This window comes from Leguminivora glycinivorella, chromosome 14 (genome assembly GCF_023078275.1).
Source record: "Leguminivora glycinivorella isolate SPB_JAAS2020 chromosome 14, LegGlyc_1.1, whole genome shotgun sequence".
NCBI lineage: Eukaryota > Metazoa > Arthropoda > Insecta > Lepidoptera > Tortricidae > Leguminivora > Leguminivora glycinivorella.
In genome coordinates, this window is record NC_062984.1 from 20324034 (window position 1) to 20351097 (window position 27064).

Consider the following 27064-nt stretch of genomic DNA (forward strand, 5'->3'; position numbering starts at 1 on the left):
TGATTGGTTTTAATACAGGTGTAAAAAAAGATACGGTGTTACCTGAAAAATTAACGAAACGAGAGGTTCTAGTACACGTAATGAAAATTTACGATCCGCTTGGGATCCTTGCCCCAATCGTCGTTCGTGGCCGTATAATGTTTCAAGACGCTTGGCGCAAGGGTTTAGACTGGGATCAAGAGCTCTCTCAATGTGACAGCGCCGCGTGGAAGTTATGGTTTCAAGACCTGATCTCCACTTCCAGTTTGCGAATACCACGCCGCTACAACTTGAGCGAGCTCAAAGTAGAGGGATGCGAGTTACATGTGTTTTCGGATGCGAGTGAGTCTGCCTATGCTGCTGTGGCCTATTGGCGCTTTCTATATGTAAATGGTGACGTGAGACTCTCCCTCATCTGTAGTAAAATGCGCGTGTCCCCAATTAAACCTGTCTCCATTCCTCGTTTAGAACTTCAAGGTGCACTAATGGCTGCGCGCCTTGCTACGACAATATGCGAAGCCCATCGGTTGAAGCCAACGAGACGTGTTTTTTGGTGCGACTCAATGACTGCGCTAGGTTGGCTTCGTAGTGATGCGCGTACCCTTAAACCCTTTGTGTCTCACAGAGTTGGTGAGATACTGGAGCTTACAAATATCAGTGAGTGGCGTTGGGTACCGAGTGACCTAAACGTAGCCGATGACGCTACACGCGTCAAACGTTTTGTGTTCTCTCCAGAATCTCGCTGGATCTCAGGGCCTACCTTTCTCCTGTCCTCGTCCTGGCCCGCTGAACCTCAAATTGATGTTAGCGGATTAGGACGTGAAGAGTTTAAAAATATCATTCATCTGATCACCGAGATTGAGCTGCCCGCACCAATATCTGCAGATCCGTATCGTTTCAGCTCATGGCTGAGAATGGTGCGAGCAACGGCAAAGGCGCATCAATTCATATCATTATTGCGATTGCGTAGTATGAGAAGACGAGACGCGAACTTCAACCTCCCTCGTCTTGAAGGACACTTATGTACCTTCCATCCACCTTGCACATCCTCTCCTGGTACCGCGAACCCCCCTAATAACCAACCAAGAATAACTGCGAACGATATCCGTCTAGCTGAAACCCATATTTTACGTCAGAGTCAACTTGATTCCTTCAAAGAGGACATTTTGAGAGTAAAGAACGGAGACCCGTTGCCTCGAAGCAGCCGCCTTTTTAAACTATCCCCATTCATAGATAACAATGACCAACTCAGAATGTTCAGTCGTATAGCAGCTGCAACAGGCGTCACTGATGAAGTTAAACGACCCCTGATCTTGGACGGAAAGCACCCAGCAGTACGCCTCCTTATAGCAAAATACCACCAAAAGGCTGGCCACGCAAACAAAGAAAAGGTCCTGAACGAACTCCACCAAAGATTTTGGATATTGGGCCTCAGAAATGCTGTCCGATCAGTAACCCACGCATGTCAGTTTTGCAAACTTCACCGCGCCAGAGCATTCACGCCACCAATGGGAGATCTACCGGAGTCCCGATTGGCTCATCATCAAAGACCATTTTCCTTCGTCGGTCTTGACTACTTTGGGCCTGTGCTCGTTTCAGTTGGTCGAAGAAGAGAGAAACGCTACGTTGCTCTATTTACGTGCCTCGTCATCCGCGCCGTACATCTTGAAGTGGTACATAGTTTATCGACAGACGCGGCCATAATGTGTCTACGCCGTTTTATTGCTCGTCGAGGCACACCGCAAGAGATCTGGTCAGACCACGGAACAGCCTTTGTTGGGGCAAGCAGGGAGTTACAAGCTCTTTACGGCAACTCAGTTGAAATTTATGCAGCTAATGAATCAATCAATTGGCGTTTCATTCCTCCGGCAGCACCTTTTATGGGCGGAGCATGGGAGCGTTTAATTCGCAGCGTTAAAGAAGCCCTGAAGACAACCCTAAGAGAACAGGCTCCCTCAGATGAAGTTCTGAGCACACTATTGGCGGAGGCTGAAGCCATTATTAATACACGACCACTCACGCACGTTTCACTTGATTCTGATGCTGACGAAGCGTTGACCCCGTCGCATTTTTTACTCACATCTCCGTCTGGGCCCCCTATTCCCGCTACTTTGACCGAAGCCGACCTCTTGAGCAGAAATAAGTGGCGCAGGGCGGTAAGGCTAGCCGACCACTTCTGGCAGCGCTGGGTCAGGGAATACCTCCCCTCCTTATCACCACGGACAGGAGGAGGATCTCCGCCTAATATCGCGATTGGGGACATCGTAATAATTTGTGATTCAAACCTGCCTCGAGGCTCTTGGCCTAAGGGTCGTGTCACCGCCGTATACCCCGGCAGAGACGGGATAATCAGAGTAGCAGATGTCGCCACTGCTGCTGGGGTGTTTCGCAGACCCCTCAAGAAGCTCGCGAAAATACACGTCGCTCTTTAAAAAAGGGGAGAATGTGCAAGACTGCACAAACTTTTTATATTATTTTACCTTTTTATAGTTTATTGTCTATGATTTTTTTATATTCCTTTTGTCTATTTTTAGTGATTGACTTCATTACATTTTGTTTTCTCAACGATACCAGTGCCTATTTATTTAATTTCCTTAAAAATTATTTTTCCCCTCACTAGCTCGGAAACACGTGTTTTGTCCTTTAATACCAGCGGGTAAAAACGCATTTTATCCACTAGTGGGTAAAGTAATTTGACCTTGAATAAAGTCAAATTAACTGCTTTAAAGTTGATAAAAGTAGGTGAATCTAGTAATAAAGATGATTTACCACCTGTGGAACTACTGGAAGCAGTGATAAATGCATTTTTTGCGTTGTAGTTTCCTCGCTATAGTGAGGGGAAAAGTTTTGTGTTACACTCGGGTGCAAATGTATTTTACTTCTCGTGTGTTAAAAACCTCGCAAGTTCAGGATTCTATTCTCGAACCACTCGCTTCGCTCGTGGTTCAGAATCCTTTCACTTGCTCGTTTTTCAATTCCACACTCGGCGTTAAAATACAACTTTGCCCCCTTGTATAACAAATAACTATTAATTAGTCTTTGTTATTAAGCTCTAGATGTACAAACTATCACAATATTACACCTACGTAATTGACCGCACTAATTTGCTGCACTAATAATGCTTCAATTAATCATATCAATCACAATCAACTCAGTATAAGGCAAATTAATCACGTCAAAGGTTTCCTGTTAGGTATATTGGCCCTGTAATAGCAAATTACATACATAATTACATCCATATACATCACGCCTGTATTCCCAAAAGGATTTGGCAGAGCACGTGAAACTGCTCAAGTTTCCATGCCACAACTTAGCAATAAAGAGATGGAAGAAATCTAATTTGTGATTTTGCGGTGATTGCCAGCCCATCGCTCACACCACGATTGAACCCATATCTCATAGTCAACTTCTACGACACCTTCGCCGTCAATAGAATTTGTGAACAATGTAAAAAAACCTAGTAGTCAAAATGTCTTTATTTTCCATTCTAACTCATCAGGTACTGGCTAAATCCGTGTGTTATTTAATCAATTCACATCATATTATGATCCTCAACCTTAAATAGTTATTTGTTATACAAGGGGGCAAAGTTGTATTTTAACGCCGAGTGTGGAATTGAAAAACGAGCAAGTGAAAGGATTCTATAGTTGAACCACGAGCGAAGCGAGTGGTTCGAGAATAGAATCCTGAACTTGCGAGTTTTTTGCACCCGAGTGTAACACAAAACTTTTCCTCTCACTATAGCGAGGAAACTACAACGCAAAAATGCGTTTATCACTGTTTCCAGTAGTTCCACAGGTGGTAAATCATCTTTATTACTAGATTCACCTACTTTTATCAATGTTAAAGCGGTTAATGTGATTTTATTCAAGGTCAAATTACTTTACCCACTAGTGGATAAAATGCGTTTTTACCCGCTGGTATTAAAGGACAAAACACGTGTTTCCGAGCTAGTGAGGGGAAAAATAATAAAATTGTTCTAGAATATAGATATTTTAAAGAATGGTTCGTTGTTGACAATTTCTATTGACGGAGATTTTACAGGAAATGTGTGAAATTCTTAACCCGTCACTACACGCGAATTTGATATCGAGTCACGATATGTATAGTCAACAACACAGCTGTGAATACAAAGTGCCAAAAGTATGTACACAGAACTTTATTACCTATACACTAAGGTGTGTACACATATTTTTAGCACTTTGGATTCACAGCTGTGTTGCTAACTGTATGAAGCGTGATAACTGATAAGAGTTTCAATGATGATAAGATGAGAGCTAAGTCGCAGTTGTAACTTATCAGATACTGTATTATCTTATCATTTGCGAATTTGTTGTTGTTGTGGCGCGGGATTATCAATTTATCATGTCACAAACATATCTTGACGTGATTCTGTAGATTTTATCTTTAGACGCAATTTTAGGTAAGTATAGGAAAATACCATCGATTAGCTTGCAAGTTGTAACTTTGGAAAAAAGTCGCTTGGAATTGGAAGACTTTCTACCGAAGATGTTAGGTTACATTTAAATAAAGTATGTTACTTCAATAATTGGGTCAATCCGCGGCAAGAGTAACGTGAGTCACGATTTTATGGAATGTTCATTTATTCATTTCATGATAATCAAATAAGTGTTCGATGCAGCACATGTGGCCAAGTATGTCGCAATAGACTCCAATGTCATTAAGTTAGAAGTTCCTATCTCCAGATACTCCCGCGGCCATCACGTGTTATGCCAACAGATATATGCATAGATCTTTCATTTGCAGCTGTAGTTCAAACTCAATGAAGTCGTGACTCACGTTACTGTTACGAGGATTCACTCAATTGAAAGATTGTCGACGAGACTGTGTTCCGAGTTATTTTCCTTGTCTAATGTATCAAGCCCTATGAGTCCCTATTTATCTAAAGTGCCCATACAATGTTACAAAACCAACGTTCTATCAAAACCGCTATGTACCTAACAAGATTTGTAGATTTTCTCATATTTTCAAACTATAATTTATACCCAATTTCAATTTGAAAACAATGAGTAACATAAATTGCGACAACCACTTAGCTAAATATTATAATAATTAGTTATCGTCGACATTCAATATTTTGCAAAACTGAAAATTTTATGGGTTTAAGAAATTTACTTTAACCTCCTAAGGCCCAAGGTCCTACCTATAGTACTTATTCAGTTCGATGAAATTCAAATCATATTCAATTGGAACAGAGTCGCATTTATTTTGTGTAGTTAAATTTTCATACAAAACCAAAATCAACTCTATAAATAGGTATCTGGACTAAAGGTTCATATTTCAGTGGCAAATTCTGGATTTTTCATTTGTATAGCTGGGCCTTAGGAGGTTAAAAACAGCGATTTTAATAAATTGCGACAATCTGTCCCGCGGCAAATTTACTCGGTGTTCGATGTTTTATTAAAAAACAACTATGTTAGACGAAGTACTTTATGGAACACCTGAGAACATCATGAAATATTTTATCGGAAAATTACTTTATTTAAAAACAGTAATTTACGTAAATGACGTCAATTTGTCGATCAGCAAAATATTAGGTACCACTCATTTGAAAATAATCAAAATTTCAATACGAAAAATGACTTTCCAGTTCTTCCATTATCATAAATTGGTACTCCGTTTTTTTATCAAAGTTGTAAATTGATTTGAAGGCAATTTGTTGTTCACTCAACGCTCGATATTTTAGATTAGAACAATTAACTATATAACCTACCTACTAAAATGAGCTAGAACTAGAAGTAAACTCTAACTTAAGTAAAGTATTTAGGATTTAATAATTCATACTAAGAATCGTACCTCTATTTTATCAAAACTATCATAACTACACTGATGATGCCTACAATTTTTTTTTTTTTAAATGTAAGTATATTGACGTGATATCATGACTTTAAAATAAAAAATAAAAACACGCAAAAATATTTGGGGAAATATGATTTTGGCCACTTCCAGGCTGGAAACAGCGCCATCTAATTTTAAGCCTAAATGGCCCATACTTTTCAGAAGTACGCTTGTTTGTATGGGCTTTGTCAGTCCAGTATTAAATCGTTCTTGGTTGTACGAATTCTTCTAACGACATCATGAAAGCCCCAAGAGAATCAGTGACATAAAGCTTCACACAATGATGGCGGAGCAAATCGGCTATTTCCATAGACCTAGCAATTTATAGACGCGCCTTTTGCGCGCGTTAAGATTGCCCCTATTAGTAAACGGGCATTTTCGTGAGAAGAAACACTAAAATATTTTTTTTCTAAGTTTTTTTTGTTTTGACTACTCAAAATCACGAGCCCTTTATATATTTAAATTTACGTATTAAACCTAATTAAATTTTAGAGGCTGGCAACCTGTCACTGCAATGTCACAATTTGGATTTCTTTCAACCCCTTTTTGCCAAGAGTGGCACTGAATGAAAAGTAGTTCAATGGGATACAGTGATTATATGGTATATGTATGTACTTATTAAAAAAAAAAAGGATTTTTTATTCTTCTCCCGAAAATGCCCAAACACAAATTCATAACGCGTGGTGTACTAATGTCCCCCAAACATCTGTATATTATTTAATCATTCACATCACTCATTTAGAAAGATCACTTTTCTTCCCTGTTAGGAGGGAGTAAAGTGGCACTTTTCTGTTATATTGCTAGGTGTTACATAATAATTGTCAGTGTCGTGTCACTGTCACTGTGGTGAAAAAGGCCACTGATGGAAAATTATGGTGTCATGATGGTTTTTAACCCCGACGCAAAAACAACGGGTGTTATAAGTTTGAGGAGTCTGTCCGTGGCATCGTAGCTCCCGAACGTGTGAACCGATATAGATTTAGTTTTTTTTTGTTTGAAAGCTGAATTAGTCGGGAGTGTTCCTAGCCATGTTTCATGAAAATCGGTCCACTATGTGAGCGGGGAGTGAGCGGGGAGTGAGCGGGGAGTGAGCGGGGCGTGAGCGGGTGGTGAGAGGGTCGTGAGCGGGTCGTGAGCGGGGCGTGAGCGGGGCGTGAGCGGGGCGTGAGCGGGGCGTGAGCGGGGCGTGAGCGGGGCGTGAGCAGGGCGTGAGCGGGGCGTGAGCGGGGCGTGAGCGGGGCGTGAGCGGGGCGTGAGCGGGGCGTGAGCGGGGAGTGAGCAGGGAGTGAGCGGGGAGTGAGCGCTGGCGCTGGCAGCACGCTCTCATCGCACCCCGCTCACGCCACGCTCTCAAAACGCAGGTTTTAAGTGTCCTCTCTGTACGTTAATGTCGTTAATACTATTATCAACTCTGTGGCAGCCAGCTCGTTTGTCATCTCGGGATGGGATAACTTTTTGTACGGCTCGCTGACTTCGGCGCAACTTTTATGGGTTATTATCACTTGTGATACTGGGGAAGAAATGAGTGAATTAGAGCAATCTACATGAGTGATGCGGTCACTTTGTGTGAAATTTGTTGTAAATTGATAATTACCTAAGTTAATTAACACATGTTACAGTATTAATGTTATATTGAAGTAAGTTAAATCACAGAATCCATACTTAATATTATAAATGAGAAAGTAGTGTTTGTCTGTTTGTTTGTCCGTCATTCCCGGCAAAACGGAGCGACGAATTGACGTGATTTTACAAGTGGAGATAGTTGAAGGGATGGAGAGTGACATAGGCTAATTTTCGTCTCTTTCCCATCCCCACTTCACTAAAATGGAGCATTCCGAAATTATAGAATTTAACGCGAGCGTAGACGAGGGCAAAACCTAGTATAAAATATAACAAAGTCTCGAGAGAGCCTTTACCAGTTAGTGTGGTGAAATAGTTATTTGTTTCACAAGGGGGCAAAGTAGTTGTTTAACCGTACGTGCCAGTATTGATACCCGAGCAAGCGAAAGATTCCAAAATTTTACCGCGAGCGTAGCGAGTGGTTCAAAAAGTGGAATCTTGAGCGTTGCGAGGGTATCAAGGCACGACGGTTAAACAAACTTTGCCACCGAGTGAAACACATAATTTTTCACCACACCAACACGAACAAAATACTGACTATAAAACATCAAAATAAATGAAATCCATCAATTTATTCAATATTTATGAATCAAAATCATCATTTGTAGGTAAAATCTAATCTAGCAGCCAGTTTAAGATATCGAGTTAAAATTCGTATGAAATTACTTTGCCCCCTTGTGGATAAAATGCAATGTTGCTATCTGTTTTCGAATAGCAAAGAAAGCCTTTACCAGTTGGTGTGGTGAAAAATAATATGTTATTTACTGCACCTAGTTCGATTGGATGCCAAAACGGCTATCCTAACATGACAGGGACAGTTCTGACGACCGTAAACATCCGGATGCCAAAATAGTAACTCCATTCAAAACAAGATTTACAAGATCACCTACACATACACACACTAACATAGAACAGAACATGCATTAGACTTATATATAGGTACCGTGATTAAGTACCAAAAAGGGCATCACGGTCTATATCCCGGTCAATATAAGTCTAATGAAACTAACCGTGAATCAATTAAGACTTAAGAACATATATGTATACCCTTTCTTCCCGTGGGTGTCGTAGAAGGCGACTATGGGATACGGGTTATATTGTGGCGTAGGCGAGAGGCTGGCAACCTGTCACTGCAATGTCACTGCCAAGAGTGGCACTGAAGCTTTAGTAGTTTCATGTGTTCTGCCTACCCCTTTATGAGGATACAGGCGTGATTGTATGTATGTATGTATAAAATGATTTACATTTACATTTCCCATTCTGAAAGAGGACGGCAATCGGCGGGAGCAAACACTGGCACTCCCCAAAATGCTAAGAGGCTGCAAAGTGACCCTTTTCTACCAACTTGGGCGTTCACACATGAGTCCCTCACTGCGCTCAGGATTATATTCACGACCTCGATATACCTAAATAAAATAAAATATAATATTCTATAAAAGTGCAGTTTTCTTCCTCCCAGCAGAGAAGAAATTTTACATTGAAAAGGGAGCAAAATTAAAAATTGTGTAAAAATATTTTTGCAATCAAGACAGAAAGATTTTGTCAGCGGTTTCGCGACGATCATAAGCTTTCGTATTATTTGTTTATGTTCCCATACAAATAATGTATGTGGCGTGTGTATAGTCCATCTACATACAAATACATCGCTCAATAAGTACACGATGCGGCCTTACTTCTAATTACTGCTCCTTGATTGATACAATGGGTTCGTAATAGCCTGTTGACGATGTTTATTGTTTTAACTATGGTTATTCAGTGATTTTTATTCGCCTTTGCCTCGTTGGCGTTGAATATTTGGCTGTAACGCCTTGCGTGGCGTGCGTGGGCGACGGTCGCGCGATGGTCGCGCGACGGCGATGCGACGCATACGAAATCAAGCCTTATCGATATGGAAAGTAGACGATGCGATGAGACGCGACGGTGACGGTCGCGACCGTCGCCCACGCAAGACACGGCGTAAGGCCGTATTTAAACGGAAGAACTCGCATGCGGATTTCGTTACATCCGCAATAGTCCGAAATGTAACTAAAATCGCTTGCGAGTTCGCGGCTCCGCGCGTTGACTTTTAGTTTTGGATGTCAGTTTCTTCACATCATCCACATTATACGTCAAAGACCTAATAACCTAGATTGTTAGTTTTATACAATGATATATGTACTTATATTGTGACGTGCAGAAGTGTAATCATAATATACAATTATGTTATTGTATCTATCTCGCACTTGTGCTAATATTATTAAGGCTGTACTCCAAACTATTTGGCGGATATAGATTTATGAGATTTAGCCTATCTTTCTATCGCTCCTCCGTACATGCGCGGCTCCAGGGGGGGGTCATTGGGGTCATGACCCCCCCCCCCCCTCTGGAGCCTAGGTTGGCCGTGGGTTGGCCATACAAATAGACCACGTGACCCCCCCTGGGGCCTGGGCCTTTATACCACGTGACCCCCCCCCCCTGGGCACGAAGCTGGATCCGCGCTTGCCTCCGTATTGGCGTGACAGAGCCAGACTGAGTTTAGAGGTTGTCATTTCGGCTAGGCCGGCTGAGATCTCGTCAATTAAGCTAGGAACATACTACGCGGACGTCCGTTGTAAATCGACCGCGGACGGGAATCTGGACAATGGAAATACACATAACCGTGCAAACTATCGGTCGACGGTTGTGGACGTAGCACAGACCAACCCCTATAGACATCCATTACAAGACGACTCGCGGTCGCCAGCCTTCCTAGTATTTGCACTGATATAAGCGCGGGCGCTCGCCGTGCCCGATCAGTATCGACCAAGTAACAGACCCGAAAGCAGCGCGTGTTTTTCGCACTAAAAAATTGGAAAAGGGTATTTTGATGCCTTAAAGATGTCCACCTGTAGTGTGAAATGGTGTGGAAAGGTAACAAGAAGCTCAAATTTAAAAACAGACGGCATTACATTCCACAAATAAGTCATATTTATAATTTATTCAGAGCCGGCATAGGTCAACTTACATTGGCCACTTACGCGTCAGTAGAGGGACAGTCATACTTCTGTCCCTTTTCATCTGGCGCGACTGCCCGCCGTCCTTGAAACGGCCAATCACAGCGCGCTTAACACATTCCCCGCCCGCTCGTCGCACCCCAAACACTGGTGACTCGTATCGCGAACAAAATATACAAGATTTCTACTCTATAGGAGGTTCTCTGTGGGACGTAGCCTTGAGCGCGTGGAGGTCCGATCGAAATCTGGCTCGCTGGATGTTTTGTTCCGTGCACACTGATCGGTCGCGGTCGCGGTCGTTTTACGACGGACGTCCGCGTAGTATGTTCCTAGCTTTATAATCCTATGGGTAGATACCTACCCACATTCAAAATTATGAAAATATTTGAAAACGACATTGGTACATACCTATTTACTAACTTTAATAAAACGTTCAAGCGCTTAATATCTTTGTATTAGATTTTTTATCAATAATTACTAGTACCAGACAAAATTATAAACGTGTTAATGTAATTTTCATGCCAAGTATAATTTTATTACAGCATTTCATTGCAAAATGAGAGCGCAACTACTGAACCCCAATTCTAATACCAATATTTTATTCCACAGCGAATTAAGCCATAAAACAACACCCCAAAACAGAGCAATATATCGCAACACCGAAGATTCCCTTATTTATACACGTATGAAAATATGGCTATAATCTGCGGATTCATTTCTTCTGCCGAAAGCTAATAAGGATTTATCGCCCCGCCGCATAGTTCGGGGTTGCAATTGTTTTATCTGAATTTATAGCCCCGCAGGCTTTATTTTTGGCCGTAAAGTGTACGTATAAATACAATAGTGATGGGATTTTTAGCAATGAAAAATATTTTTCAGTACAGATGGTCGTTTTTTTACGCACTAGTTCGAGAAGTGGTTCATTATATGCCAGGTCGAAACTTCGGAGGCTCATCTGTACTGAAAAACGTCGTACGATACACGTGCAAAAAGGAAATTCGTAACTCGTGTCGATTTAAAACACTCCCTTCGGTCGTGTTTTAATTTATCGCCACTCGTTTCGAACTTCCTTTTTTACGCACTTGTATCGTAATGTACTATACCGTGACAGACGGGTGTCACCACAAAAAAAAACTTGACACTGCAATATTAAATACGAAATTACGAATACTTACATATCACGATTTCTTTCAACCACTTGATTGGTAAAATTGGCACTGAATCTTGAGCGGTATTGATGTGATCTGCCTACACCTACAGGGAATACAGGAGTGAGTTTATATTGTATGATTTTTTTTTAATAAAAGGATTTTATTTCCTTGTATTTTTCGTAAGTGTTAGGATTAGTCAATTTTAAGCCCAATTATTTCAACACTTAACAAGTCTTAAATAATTTAAGTAGCCTTGCAAGGAGCTTTATTATTTCGGGGCGTAAAATGTAATGTAAATTAATTATGAATAGTGATGAGTCTAAGAATGAAAATGGGAACATTCCCATGCATTTCGCGTTAGACATGCAAAACCAATTAAAACCAATATGTTGCGTGTTAGTTTAAATTTAGTTAAGTATTTTTTTTTGTTGTTTTGATATACATGTATTGCTTTATTAAATGATCTGTGTAGTGTGTACTGAATATGAAATACGTTAAGTATCATCCATAAACTACGTCATACCAAATTTAGAGTTTTTGCTTTTTGGACCCTCCTTCTCACACTTCCATTACAATTATTTCAACTTTGAAGACAAACTTCTTGAAAATTGATCAGGACAACTTTATGCTCTTTAATATAACTTTTTACTGCTTGTGCTTGACACATTTACATTCCCATCTTATTCTTGTAATACCTATGTCCTGTAACGGGAACGTTCCCGCGGGATCGTGGTACATCCCTAATACCGGTACCAGTAGTACCGAAAATGCGTAGGTTCGCTATTATGGCCGTTAAGCCGATCTTTGTTATTAATTTGGGGCTTTAGAACCCCCCCATTCAAAAGATATTCTCGCCCTAATTAATAGAAAAGCCTCAAATTGAAGGTTTTCTTGAGAACTATAGTATGGAGTTCTACAAAGGTGTACCGATTTAGCTCTAAAGGATCGGCAACGCGCATGTTATAATATAGGAATTAGTTTGCAGGCCACGGGGATTACAAATACCTGAAGGACATTTGGTTCCAGAGTAATCAAAAAATGTTCTTTATAATTGACGCAAGCCAAGCAAGAATCCTAGGACACTGTAGAACCTTTTAACATTAAACGTGTGTTCAAAGTTCAAAGTGGCTTCTATGGCACATAGAGCTCGGTAGTCGGTGTTAATAAGACAGGGTTGTAGTGGCTCAGGATTGTATTGGTTTACACCTCAAAACTCACCATGCAAAGTTTGGCAAGTACTTAAAAAATCAACATGAATTTTACATAATTTATCTCAAAATGTGTAAATATTTTTATCTAAACTATCAAGTTGTATGTGAATAAAAGTATCAGAGAACTGTCGAGAAAAACGATTTTCCAATCGTTACATTGTGTCTATCTGGCCATTAGTGTTTTCATATGTCTGTTTTCGCGTATCAATAGCGTGGGAGTATTGGAACTGTGCCCAGGAAGCCCGGCTCTAAACAAAAATAATCCATCTTATTCTCAAACCGCGATGTCACCACCATAAGTTGATACAGAGCTCTTTGACAACTGTGTGTAATGGGAGACCAGGTGTACTCTGGTTGGTGGTATCGATGGGTAATGAAACCCTGACACCTACAGATTCCGAGATACGTCATGACTAGAATGAACTTGTAGCGAACCTAGTGCACTTATTGCACGTAGCTGTAATTATCTTAGGTTGCTTGAGTGTGAATTGAATTGAATAGAAGATCTAGAGTCAGAAAGGAAGTCTAACCGTTTGCCTTCGATCTTCGTCAAGGGGCTTCAAATTCGTTAATTTTTAGTTTTTGCTCCCCCTCGATCCGGCGCTAATCCCAGTTAAAGAAGACAACAACTCACTATCTATGCCTGACACTGGACTTGTTCATGCCGGTGTATAAGCTCAACATCGGCTGACTGTTATAAGGCGGGTCTACTAATTTGCAACCGACACTAAAGTAAAAAAATACTTCGACACTAATACTAAAGAATATTTTTGCCGTTCGCACTATCTCGCATTGTTTTTGTAAGACTGTTGGCACATCTCCCAAACGCCACACCCTTGGGCCTTGTATAGGGCTGCCATCCGTCCGGGTTTCCCCGGATTTGTCCTAGTTTGGAGGCCGTCCGGGGGCCGTCCGGGCGGGGAGTCAAGAAGTGTCCGGGGAAAACCCGGACACTTTTCACGTAAGGAAGCACCTCATTGAATTTAAGTATTATCAGAGAATTAAAGTTGAGTGATTAACTAATATCTGTTTACATAATAAAAAACCGGCCAAGTGCGACTCGGACTCGCCCACCGAGGGTTCCGTATTCGTACAAACTTTCAATGGTTAAAAAAATCTCAGTTCATATATGTAGACATAATGACTTAACTAAAAGTATAGGTACTAATGAGCATTATTGTGTATCTACAGTATAGTGCCATCTCTCGGTGAATTCTCTAACTAATTTATTGCGCGACCTGCAATTTGTATGATGGTTTTTCAGAGATAATTCTTTATAATGTTAACCAATTACGACAGTTTTTACTTTATTTGAAAGATAACGTTTTAGGTAAACTCTCGTATAATTTTTAAATACGATATGGATGTATAATCTGTATATGCAAGGGTGGTAAAATTGAAAGTTAAAATTGAAAAGTTTTTTGTCAATAAAAAAAAAAGTTTCCAAGATACACAATCGATTTAATTTTTCCTGTTATATTTAGCATAAACCCAATGTTTCGTAAAATTTTCACAATTTTTCGTTGGTATTGGTAAACTTTGGAGATAAGGGGGCCGGGGGGCGGGTGAAGAACGGTATTTTTTTAACATTTTCCTACAATTTTTTTTTTAACAAAAAAATTATAAGAAATAGTTTTGATATGTGCAATTTGAGCCCTTTCTAACGATACCCCATTTAACCTAGTAACTTAGTAACCTAATAACCTAACCACAAAATTAAAATTTTGAAAAAACCCCCGACCGCGACATAGTGGACCGATTTTCATGAAACATGGCTAAGAACACTCCCGACTAACTCAGCTTTCAAACAAAAAAAACTAAATCGAAATCGGTTCACCCGTTCGGGAGCTACGGTGCCACAGACAGACACACACACAGACAAACAGACAGACAGACAGACAGACAGACACGTCAAACTTATAACACCCCGTCGTTTTTGCGTCGGGGGTTAAAAAGAGACAAATTTATTTTTTTTGTAAGAAAAATTGTTTTGTTTTTAACACGCTTTTATTAGGTCGTCGTGTATGTAACTATGTATGTAATGGAATCTAAGGAAGCTAATTTAACCATCTTCCAGGAGTCGTAGCGTAATGAAAATTGGCAGCTATATGTAGTTCCGGTGACAATACAATAATATGGTATTGTTGAGCTGATCTGATGATGGAGTCGGAAGATATGAACTGGACCTACATGATGGAACATCGTATCATAGCCGTTTTTGGGTTTCTTAGAAAAGTCTTGTAATGAACTTTAACTACAATTAGGTTTCAAGGTCTGATGATGAAGCCGAAAGATATGAACTGGAACTACATGATGGAACATCGTATCATAGCTGTTTTTGGGCTTCTTAGGAAAGTCTTGTAATGAACTTTGACTACAATTAGGTTTCAAGGTCTGATGATAGAGCCGGAAGATATGAGCTGGAACTACATGATGGAACATCGTATCATAGCTGTTTTTGGGTTTCTTAGAAAAGTCTTGTAATGAACTTTGACTACGATTAGGTTTCAAGGTCTGATGATGGAGCCGGAAGATATGAACTGGAACTACATGATGGAACATCGTATCATAGCTGTTTTTAGGCTTCTTAGAAAAGTCTTGTAATGAACTTTGACTACGATAAGGTTTCAAGGTCTGATGATGGAGCCGGAAGATATGAACTGGAACTACATGATGGAACATCGTATCATAGCTGTTTTTGGGCTTCTCAGAAAAGTCTTGTAATGAACTATGACTACGATTAGGTTTCAAGGCCTGATGATGGTGCCGGAAGATAAGAACAGAAAAAGGGGGGGGGGGGCTCGAGGGGGGAAGCATGAAAGAAAGATCAACGTAGTATTTAAAATAAGTTGGGTTAGCGTTTTCTTGTGACCTTTTAGAGCAAACAAAGGGGGGCTCGGGGGGCGAAGCCCCCCGCATAAAAGAAAGATCAACGTTGTATTTAAAATAAGTTGGGTTAAGGTTTTCTTGTGATCCTAAAGAGTAAAGAAAAGATGGCTCGGGGGGCGAAGCCCCCCGCATGAAAGAAAGATCAACGTAGTATTTAGAATAAGTTGGGTTAGCGTTTTCTTGTGACCTTTTAGAGCAAACAAAGGGGGCTCGGGGGGCGAAGCCCCCTGCATAAAAGAAAGATTAACGTAGTATTTAAAATAAGTTGGGTTAGCGTTTTCTTGTGACCTTTCAGAGCAAACAAAGGGGGCTCGGGGGGCGAAGCCCCCGCATAAAAGAAAGACCAACGTTGTATTTAAAATAAGTTGGGTTAAGGTTTTCTTGTGATCCTTAAGAGTAAAGAAAAGATGGCTCGGGGGGCGAAGCCCCCCGCATGAAAGAAAGATCAACGTAGTATTTAGAATAAGTTGGGTTAGCGTTTTCTTGTGACCTTTAAGAGCAAACAAAGGGGGCTCGGGGGCGAAGCCCCCGCATAAAAGAAAGATTAACGTAGTATTTAAAATAAATTGGGTTAGCGTTTTCTTGTGACCTTTCAGAGCAAACAAAGGGGGCTCGGGGGCGAAGCCCCCGCATAAAAGAAAGATCAACGTTGTATTTAAAATAAGTTGGGTTAAGGTTTTCTTGTGATCCTTAAGAGTAAAGAAAAGGGGGCTCGGGGGCGAAGCCCCCGCATGAAAGAAAGATCAACGTAGTATTTAGAATAAGTTGGGTTAGCGTTTTCTTGTGACCTTTAAGAGCAAACAAAGGGGGGCTCGGGGGCGAAGCCCCCGCATAAAAGAAAGATTAACGTAGTATTTAAAATAAGTTGGGTTAGCGTTTTCTTGTGACCTTTCAGAGCAAACAAAGGGGGGCTCGGGGGCGAAGCCCCCGCATAAAAGAAAGATCAACGTTGTATTTAAAATAAGTTGGGTTAAGGTTTTCTTGTGATCCTTAAGAGTAAAGAAAAGGGGGCTCGGGGGCGAAGCCCCCGCATGAAAGAAAGATCAACGTAGTATTTAGAATAAGTTGGGTTAGCGTTTTCTTGTGACCTTTAAGAGCAAACAAAGGGGGGCTCGGGGGGCGAAGCCCCCCGCATAAAAGAAAGATTAACGTAGTATTTAAAATAAGTTGGGTTAGCGTTTTCTTCTGACCTTTCAGAGCAAACAAAGGGGGCTCGGGGGGCGAAGCCCCCCGCATAAAAGAAAGATCAACGTTGTATTTAAAATAAGTTGGGTTAAGGTTTTCTTGTGATCCTTAAGAGTAAAGAAAAGGGGGCTCGGGGGCGAAGCCCCCGCATGAAAGAAAGATCAACGTAGTATTTAGAATAAGTTGGGTTAGCGTTTTCTTGTGACCTTTAAGAGCAAACAAAGGGGGGTTCGGGGGCGAAGCCCCCGCATGAAAGAAAGATCAACGTAGTATTTAAGATAAGTTGGGTTAGCGTTTTCTTGTGACCTTTAAGAGCAAACAAAGGGGGGCTCGGGGGGCAAAGCCCCCCGCATAAAAGAAAGATAAACGTTGTATTTAAAATAAGTTGGGTTAGGGTTTTCTTGTTACCCTTAAGAGTAACGAAAAGGGGGGCTCGGGGGCGAAGCCCCCGCATGAAAGAAAGATCAACGTAGTATTTAGAATAAGTTGGGTTAAGGTTTTCTTGTGATCCTTAAGAGTAAAGAAAAGGGGGCTCGGGGGCGAAGCCCCCGCATGAAAGAAAGATCAACGTAGTATTTAGAATAAGTTGGGTTAGCGTTTTCTTCTGACCTTTCAGAGCAAACAAAGGGGGCTCGGGGGCGAAGCCCCCGCATAAAAGAAAGATCAACGTTGTATTTAAAATAAGTTGGGTTAAGGTTTTCTTGTGATCCTTAAGAGTAAAGAAAGGGGGGCTCGGGGGCGAAGCCCCCGCATGAAAGAAAGATCAACGTAGTATTTAGAATAAGTTGGGTTAGCGTTTTCTTGTGACCTTTAAGAGCAAACAAAGGGGGGTTCGGGGGGCGAAGCCCCCCGCATGAAAGAAAGATCAACGTAGTATTTAAGATAAGTTGGGTTAGCGTTTTCTTGTGACCTTTAAGAGCAAACAAAGGGGGGCTCGGGCATAAAAGAAAGATAAACGTTGTATTTAAAATAAGTTGGGTTAGGGTTTTCTTGTTACCCTTAAGAGTAACGAAAAGGGGGGCTCGGGGGGCGAAGCCCCCCGCATGAAAGAAAGATCAACGTAGTATTTAGAATAAGTTGGGTTAGCGTTTTCTTGTGACCTTTAAGAGCAAACAAAGGGGGCTCGGGGGGCGAAGCCCCCCGCATAAAAGAAAGATTAACGTAGTATTTAAAATAAGTTGGGTTAGCGTTTTCTTGTGACCTTTCAGAGCAAACAAAGGGGGCTCGGGGGCGAAGCCCCCGCATAAAAGAAAGATCAACGTTGTATTTAAAATAAGGTGGGTTAAGGTTTTCTTGTGATCCTTAAGAGTAAAGAAAAGGGGGCTCGGGGGCGAAGCCCCCGCATGAAAGAAAGATCAACGTAGTATTTAGAATAAGTTGGGTTAGCGTTTTCTTGTGACCTTTAAGAGCAAACAAAGGGGGGCTCGGGGGCGAAGCCCCCGCATAAAAGAAAGATTAACGTAGTATTTAAAATAAGTTGGGTTAGCGTTTTCTTGTGACCTTTCAGAGCAAACAAAGGGGGCTCGGGGGCGAAGCCCCCGCATAAAAGAAAGATCAACGTTGTATTTAAAATAAGTTGGGTTAAGGTTTTCTTGTGATCCTTAAGAGTAAAGAAAAGGGGGGCTCGGGGGGCGAAGCCCCCCGCATGAAAGAAAGATCAACGTAGTATTTAGAATAAGTTGGGTTAGCGTTTTCTTGTGACCTTTAAGAGCAAACAAAGGGGGGTTCGGGGGGCGAAGCCCCCCGCATGAAAGAAAGATCAACGTAGTATTTAAGATAAGTTGGGTTAGCGTTTTCTTGTGACCTTTAAGAGCAAACAAAGGGGGCTCGGGGGGCGAAGCCCCCGCATAAAAGAAAGATAAACGTTGTATTTAAAATAAGTTTGGTTAGGGTTTTCTTGTTACCCTTAAGAGTAACGAAAAGGGGGCTCGGGGGCGAAGCCCCCCGCATGAAAGAAAGATCAACGTAGTATTTAGAATAAGTTGGGTTAGCGTTTTCTTCTGACCTTTCAGAGCAAACAAAGGGGGGCTCGGGGGCGAAGCCCCCGCATAAAAGAAAGATCAACGTTGTATTTAAAATAAGTTGGGTTAAGGTTTTCTTGTGATCCTTAAGAGTAAAGAAAAGGGGGGCTCGGGGGCGAAGCCCCCCGCATGAAAGAAAGATCAACGTAGTATTTAGAATAAGTTGGGTTAGCGTTTTCTTGTGACCTTTAAGAGCAAACAAAGGGGGGCTCGGGGGGCGAAGCCCCCCGCATAAAAGAAAGATTAACGTAGTATTTAAAATAAGTTGGGTTAGCGTTTTCTTGTGACCTTTCAGAGCAAACAAAGGGGGCTCGGGGGGCGAAGCCCCCCGCATAAAAGAAAGATCAACGTTGTATTTAAAATAAGTTGGGTTAAGGTTTTCTTGTGATCCTTAAGAGTAAAGAAAAGGGGGCTCGGGGGCGAAGCCCCCGCATGAAAGAAAGATCAACGTAGTATTTAGAATAAGTTGGGTTAGCGTTTTCTTGTGACCTTTAAGAGCAAACAAAGGGGGCTCGGGGGCGAAGCCCCCGCATAAAAGAAAGATTAACGTAGTATTTAAAATAAGTTGGGTTAGCGTTTTCTTCTGACCTTTCAGAGCAAACAAAGGGGGCTCGGGGGCGAAGCCCCCGCATAAAAGAAAGATCAACGTTGTATTTAAAATAAGTTGGGTTAAGGTTTTCTTGTGATCCTTAAGAGTAAAGAAAAGGGGGCTCGGGGGCGAAGCCCCCGCATGAAAGAAAGATCAACGTAGTATTTAGAATAAGTTGGGTTAGCGTTTTCTTGTGACCTTTAAGAGCAAACAAAGGGGGGTTCGGGGGGCGAAGCCCCCCGCATGAAAGAAAGATCAACGTAGTATTTAAGATAAGTTGGGTTAGCGTTTTCTTGTGACCTTTAAGAGCAAACAAAGGGGGGCTCGGGGGGCAAAGCCCCCCGCATAAAAGAAAGATAAACGTTGTATTTAAAATAAGTTGGGTTAGGGTTTTCTTGTTACCCTTAAGAGTAACGAAAAGGGGGGCTCGGGGGGCGAAGCCCCCGCATGAAAGAAAGATCAACGTAGTATTTAGAATAAGTTGGGTTAAGGTTTTCTTGTGATCCTTAAGAGTAAAGAAAAGGGGGGCTCGGGGGCGAAGCCCCCGCATGAAAGAAAGATCAACGTAGTATTTAGAATAAGTTGGGTTAGCGTTTTCTTCTGACCTTTCAGAGCAAACAAAGGGGGCTCGGGGGCGAAGCCCCCGCATAAAAGAAAGATCAACGTTGTATTTAAAATAAGTTGGGTTAAGGTTTTCTTGTGATCCTTAAGAGTAAAGAAAAGGGGGCTCGGGGGCGAAGCCCCCGCATGAAAGAAAGATCAACGTAGTATTTAGAATAAGTTGGGTTAGCGTTTTCTTGTGACCTTTAAGAGCAAACAAAGGGGGGTTCGGGGGCGAAGCCCCCGCATGAAAGAAAGATCAACGTAGTATTTAAGATAAGTTGGGTTAGCGTTTTCTTGTGACCTTTAAGAGCAAACAAAGGGGGGCTCGGGCATAAAAGAAAGATAAACGTTGTATTTAAAATAAGTTTGGTTAGGGTTTTCTTGTTACCCTTAAGAGTAACGAAAAGGGGGGCTCGGGGGGCGAAGCCCCCCGCATAAAAGAAAGATTAACGTAGTATTTAAAATAAGTTGGGTTAGCGTTTTCTTGTGACCTTTCAGAGCAAACAAAGGGGGGCTCGAGGGGCGAAGCCGGGGGCATAAAAAAAAGATCAACGTTGTATTTAAAATAAGTTGGTTAATATTTTTCCTGTGACCCTTAAGAGCAAATAAAGGGGGCTCGGCAAAAAAGTAATACTTAAATTTTGTTTGAATTAGTTGAAATGTGACAATATTTTCTAATCGAGTCAAACAAAATCCCACTAGCTGAGAGCTTCAAAACAATGTATGGCGAAAGTATGTCTCTCTAATGTCTTCAAAAAGTCCGCGATGGCACATGTCTATATTGTCTATCTTTTACGGATAACTTACTAGGTATAAACATTTTTATGATAATACCGTAATAAGAAGGTAGAAGCGCTGGTGGCCTAGCGGTAAGAGCGTGCGACTTTCGATCCGGAGGTCGCGGGTTCGAACCCCGGCTCGTACCAATGAGTTTTTCGGAACTTATGTGCGAAATGTCATTTGATATTTGCCAGTCGCATTTCGGTGAAGGAAAACATCGTGAGGAAACCGGACTAGTCCTAATAAGGCCTAGTTAGCCTCCGGGTTGGAAGGTCAGATGGCAGTCGCTTTCGTAAAAATTAGTGCCTACGCCAAATCTTGGGATTAGTTGTCAAAGCGGACCCCAGGCTCCCATGAGCCGTGGCAAATGCCGGGATAACGCAAGGAGGATGATGATGACCGTAATAAGAAGGTAGCCGCTAGTTATTATTAAGTAGCAATTAGCAATAAGTACACGTTAAGCCACAAATGGCATGTAAAATCCGCCTACTTGAAATAAATTTATGTATAAATGTTTTAAAGTATTTCATTATTAATGACTAAAAAGTATAAAATAAATTAATAGTTTAAAAAACACTATAAAACACGCTTTTATAAATGCACGTAAAAGCCAAAAATAAATTATGGATCGTTCAAGTTGTCTCTATTTCTGGGATGAAGAGTAAACTATGTGCTTTTAATTATAATATTTGATTGTAAAAGCGTGGGGCGCTTCAGTCGTGCTGCAAGTCCAGTTAGCGCGCCAATCTGTGTAAACTGCTTCTCGTAACATAGCTTAACTTGATTTCTCAGCAAGTTATACAAAAAGTTTTTCCTGTTACAGCGCCCCACGCTTTTACAATCAAATATTATAATTAAAAGCACATAGTTTACTCTTCATCCCAGAAATAGAGACAACTTGAACGATCCATAATTTATTTTTGGCTTTTACGTGCATTTATAAAAGCGTGTTTTATAGTGTTTTTTAAACTATTAATTTATTGTAATTGTTTATTGCAAATTACACATTGTGTGAAATTAAATAAATAAATGGATGAAAATTAAAGTTCTGACTCGTCCGGGGAAAAAATGCGATTTACGTCAAATGTCCGGGTTTTTTTGTATCTTTGTCCGGGTTTGGCGAAATTCGAGATGGCAGCCCTAGCCTTGTATGACATCTATCCAGTCAGCTTGTTTTCCCTAGGAATACTTTCAGCGGTTTTCCTTTAAACAATATTTTGTCAGTGCGCAGATGGTCATTGGAGCGTATTTTATGTCTGCTGTTTACCTTTTGACCAATGTATTTTAAGCAGACGCTAATTTAATTTAAGCAGACGCGTTAAAGGAATATAATTATAACGTATATCCGAAGCCAGCTGGAATAATTATTAGGATTAATACTTAATAGTAAAATGGGCTTTAATTAATGAACTACACTACCTAGAAAACACGTGTATGAATTCCTTTATTTCTACCATGCTGCACCGAAATTGCTAATATTTGGACCTCAATTCAGTGTTTTCATCAAGAAGGTGCTTTCGCCACTACGAAATGAGCCAGTTTGTCCATGGGTATTTTCACTCGGCATTAGGAACAGGCCTATAACTTCTGAAATCTGAACACAGAGTTATTAGACTGCTATTACAGCCGCTAACCACATACGTGATACTTTACTTGGTGTTTTCGTGAGGGGGTTTTCAGCACCAGGAAATGGAACCAGTTGTGTATCTGTATCTGTACCATTCATTGCCGGCGCCTCATATTTTTAATCATCACGCAGTGCCGCCGCCTTCTACGCGACGTTAACATTTCAACGGACGCGAATTCGCGTCCGCGGCATTAGGTTATATATCACACTTGAAGGACGCGAATTCGCGTCTGCGGCATTAGGCTATTTCACACTTGAAGGACGCGAATTTGCGTCCTCGGCATCACGTTTACGCATACACAGGACGCGAATTCGCGTCTTCGGCATCCGAGATAAGAATTATGAAAATTACAAATGCACTGAATCCAGAAACCAGCGACGGTATAATATTATCCCATTCAAATCAACTGTACTTAAAAGCTGATACGAAAATGTTATTTTATTTATGAAGGATCCCATTCATTGCCGACGCCTCATATTTTTAATCATCACGCAGTGCCGCCGCCTTCTACGCGACGACGCGAATTCGCGTCCACGGCATCACGTTAACATTTCAACGGACGCGAATTCGCGTCCGCGGCATTAGGTTATAAATATCACACTTGAACGACGCGAATTCGCGTCTGCGGCATTAGGTTATTTCACACTTGAAGGACGCGAATTTGCGTCCTCGGCATCACGTTTACGCATACACAGGACGCGAATTCGCGTCTTCGGCATCCGAGATAAGAATTATGAAAATTACAAATGCACTGAATCCAGAAACCAGCGACGGTATAATATTATCCTTCATAAATAAAATAACATTTTCGTTTCAGCTTTTAAGTACAGTTGATTTCTATAAAAAAAAAAAAAATAACTCGTGGACGCGAATTTGCGTCCTCGGCATCACGTTTACGCATACACAGGACGCGAATTCGCGTCTTCGGCATTGAATGGGTTAAGAACGGGCCTATCAATTCTGAAATCTGAAGACAGAATTATTAGACCGCTATCAAAGGCATTAACCACCTACGTGACACGCGTAATACCAAGATATTTTAAGTACAGTTTAGTACTGAAATAGAAGCCTATAGTCATAACAAACTGAGCGAATGACACGAGAACAGCAAGGTATTTATAGTACCGTTCACACGCTAGTAAAAAACCGGCCAAGAGCGTGTCGGGCCACGCTCAGTGTAGGGTTCCGTAGTTTTCCGTATTTTTCTCAAAAACTACTGAACCTATCAAGTTCAAAACAATTTTCCTAGAAAGTCCTTATAAAGTTCTACTTTTGTGATTTTTTTTCATATTTTTTGAACATATGGTTCAAAAGTTAGAGGGGGGGACGCACTTTTTTTTCCTTTAGGATCGATTATTTCCGAAAATATTAATAATATCAAAAAACGATCTTAGTAAGCCCTTATTCATTTTTAAATACCTATCCAACAATATATCACACGTTGGGGTTGAAATGAAAAAAAATATCAGCCCCCACTTTACATGTAGGGGGGGTACACTAATAAAACATTTTTTTCCATTTTTTATTTTTGCACTTTGTTGGCGTGATTGATATACATATTGGTACCAAATTTCAGCTTTCTAGTGCTAACGGTTACTGAGATTATCCGCGGACGGACGGACGGACGGACGGACAGACAGACATGGCGAAACTATAAGGGTTCCTAGTTGACTACGGAACCCTAAAAATGACGGTTGTTATACGCGGAAGTTTATTTTTACGTCACACGAGACTGTAAAGAAGCAATTACTGCCTACTGAACTAAATAATTTCTGGCCAAGAAATGTATATTTTTTTAGCGTCGTGGAGAGCACGTGGAAATGATAAGTTACTTACTTCAAACTCTGGACAATTTTGTTAGAACCTTCAGCGATCGAAAAATAGTAAAAATACAAATAGAAAGTTGTAGTCATAGTTTTGTGATCCGGGGCCGGTCGCTAGTAAATTATGCACCTAATCCTAGGCTAACTAACACTAGGTGTGTAGACCACAAATTCCTAAATTATTGAGTATTAAATACGTGTTTTATTCAGGTGTTATTAGGTACGAAGTCGATACGAACGAATAAGAAGTGAGTAGGAACCTAGAACCTCCGCCGGCCGGGAACCCATACGCCTTACCACTTAGTCTACCGGTTTACTAGGGGGCGGGCTCAGCCTAGAATTTGTCCATACAAATCCTTTTGTACATAATCTAGAATTTGAACATGTAACCTATGACTACAAAACTGGTTCCGCCCTTGGCCAGTCTAATACACACGTAAGTATAAAATAAGATACAATTCACTTGCAAGATAACTTGATAAGAGGTATCAGATGTTAAGGAAAATATGAGTATTTTAAGTATTTACATAAAATTTACGACTATTTGCTATGATAACGAACACTTACCACTTTTGCCAATATAAGTATCCAAATTATAAATGATGTAATTTTGCTATCAAATTTGATGTTCAAGTCTTCGTCAATATTAATAAATAGGTAATAATAAATATTATAGGACATTATTACACAGGTTGACTAAGCCCCACAATAAGCTCAAGAAAACTTGTGTTGTTGGTACTTGTGCTATTAGTACAAATATTTAAAAACTTAGAAATGAATAAAATATTAACAATAACTAAGCAAGTGTATAGAAATAATTAAAAATTAAAATATGTATATTAATTAAATAATAACGAAGCAAGTGAGAGATTTCAAAGATGAAATCACCGAAAAGCCATTTTTTTAGGTACCGCGAAATTGTTATCAGATCTCACAACCAACAATCAAAGGTATGAAAAACGACAATGTTAAAACTCGTTAACTGGTATCTTAAATCGGTATGCGTTCCTGGTATTCTGTACCATCAAGGCAATCATACATTAATCTGACGTCTTAACATTTTTACGAACATGCAAAATAAATAAAGTACGAGAAAGAAAACCACTGTTTTATGTATATTCGTAGTTATAGTGTATGGTATATTTAGGTTTATTTTATTTCTTATTTATGTATGTTTATTAAGATATTAAGATTATTTGACGTTTTCTATCACTCACTGCATCACCTACTCAAATCAGTTGTTTTTTGTGACTTGTCTCCACTACCCAAAGGTTGTCTGGAAGAGATCGCTATTTAGTGATAAGACCGCCTGTTGTCTACCATAGTTAATTAAAGTTATGTGCTTATTTTTTTAAATGTAATTTTGTTATATTGGTGAGCAATAAAGAATATTTTTATTGTATTTGTATTGTATTGCACTGCTAAATTCTATAGCTAGGTACGTTTCAATCAAAGCATCAATGTACACTTTTATTGTTAGGTGTAAAAGAATTACCTCTGAAATAATTAATTAATATTGATATGAAATAGGCATAAATGATCATTTAAAAGGGTATTTTGTTAATTGCGCAGCCTGAAAAAACAAAACAAACAAAAAATAAACGTGTGAATTTAACTTAAATTAAAACAACATAAGTCAAAATTTCAAAAATACGAGTACTTAAATTCATGAAGTATCTATACGCGAAATAATCCGTTTCCATAGTTTTATTTCAGGAGTAAAACCTAGCTCATTCTTCATTTCTTTTTAATTAAAGTTTGAGTTTGGGTCATAAACTCTTGTTCTTAAAGGTCTGGAAGGTAGTTTTTTAGCATTACAAGTATTACAATTCACACCACATAGGTCTAAATTGTGAAGGGGTAGCGAGAGACCAATATAAATACGAAACGCCGGTCGCCCATTCGGCCGGAAGGATAACTTCGTTTAAAAAGTTTTCTTTCGTTTGAACCCCTATAATTTCCGTACACGTGTCCTGATACTGAGCCACAAAATAGATAGCAATAATATTTATTTGCATATATTATCGCTAGGTAGTAATATAATTATGCAAATTACTTTTAAAATGTCACGTAATATCCTCGTAATATCAGTTTTTACCTTCCCGGCAGCCACGCGCCTGCATACCAACATGTTATTGAATATAAATAATTATTGTATCACAAGACAACCTTGAAACAAGATCACATTCACACGACTTTTCGATATTTACACTTCGGTGCTTGACTGAATGAGAAAAATGTGCTAATATAACTATAAACTTACCCGCTGAAGTTAAAATCAAACCCACAAAAAGACCGATAACCATGTGTTTACACATTTTGTTAACAAATTATTGTATTTGTACGCAAAATTTAACTTATTTCAATGTTCACTTCAATCACTTTTACTTTTAAATCACTTTAACACATAGAAAATTCAGTGAATAAATTTTAATTAAAAGTTCACAACTCCGCGTAGTTGAATACGTAGACAAGTTTTTTAGGGAAGCGACGTCTTCCCTCCTTGACTTATCAATCTCAACTGTTTACAAAACCGAACGAAATGAATGAACAAGTGGACAGAAACTGCCGCGCAAACAGTAGTTTGACACTGGCAGCCCAAATAAAAACAATACAAACGTAAAACGCACTTTACAAATGTTTTATCAATAAATAAATTAAAAGTCATAATTTAGTTATTTCAATGCAAATAAGAAAGTAACAAATAAAACTATTCCAATGAAAATTTTCGCAATATTTTTCTCCATGGTAAGA

General features: G+C 40.2%; 1 protein-coding gene across 2 annotated transcripts in view; it reads right to left on the reverse strand.

Moving 5' to 3' along the window:
- LOC125233158 overlaps positions 1–26833 on the reverse strand; it is an 85569-nt gene extending 58736 nt beyond the window's left edge. Inside the window, exons 1-2 of one of the 2 annotated variants that reach the window (XM_048139045.1) lie at positions 26574–26832; positions 11606–11684 (exon numbers count right to left, since the gene is read on the reverse strand). Coding sequence is in view for 1 of the 2 variants with exons in the window: in XM_048139044.1 (XP_047995001.1) it covers positions 26574–26628 (55 nt within the window). In the remaining variant the exon portion in view is untranslated. Of the gene's footprint in view, positions 1–11605; positions 11685–26573 lie in introns of both variants that reach the window. The other variant, XM_048139044.1, reaches the window with a different exon arrangement.
- Positions 26834–27064: the final 231 nt, after the last annotated feature.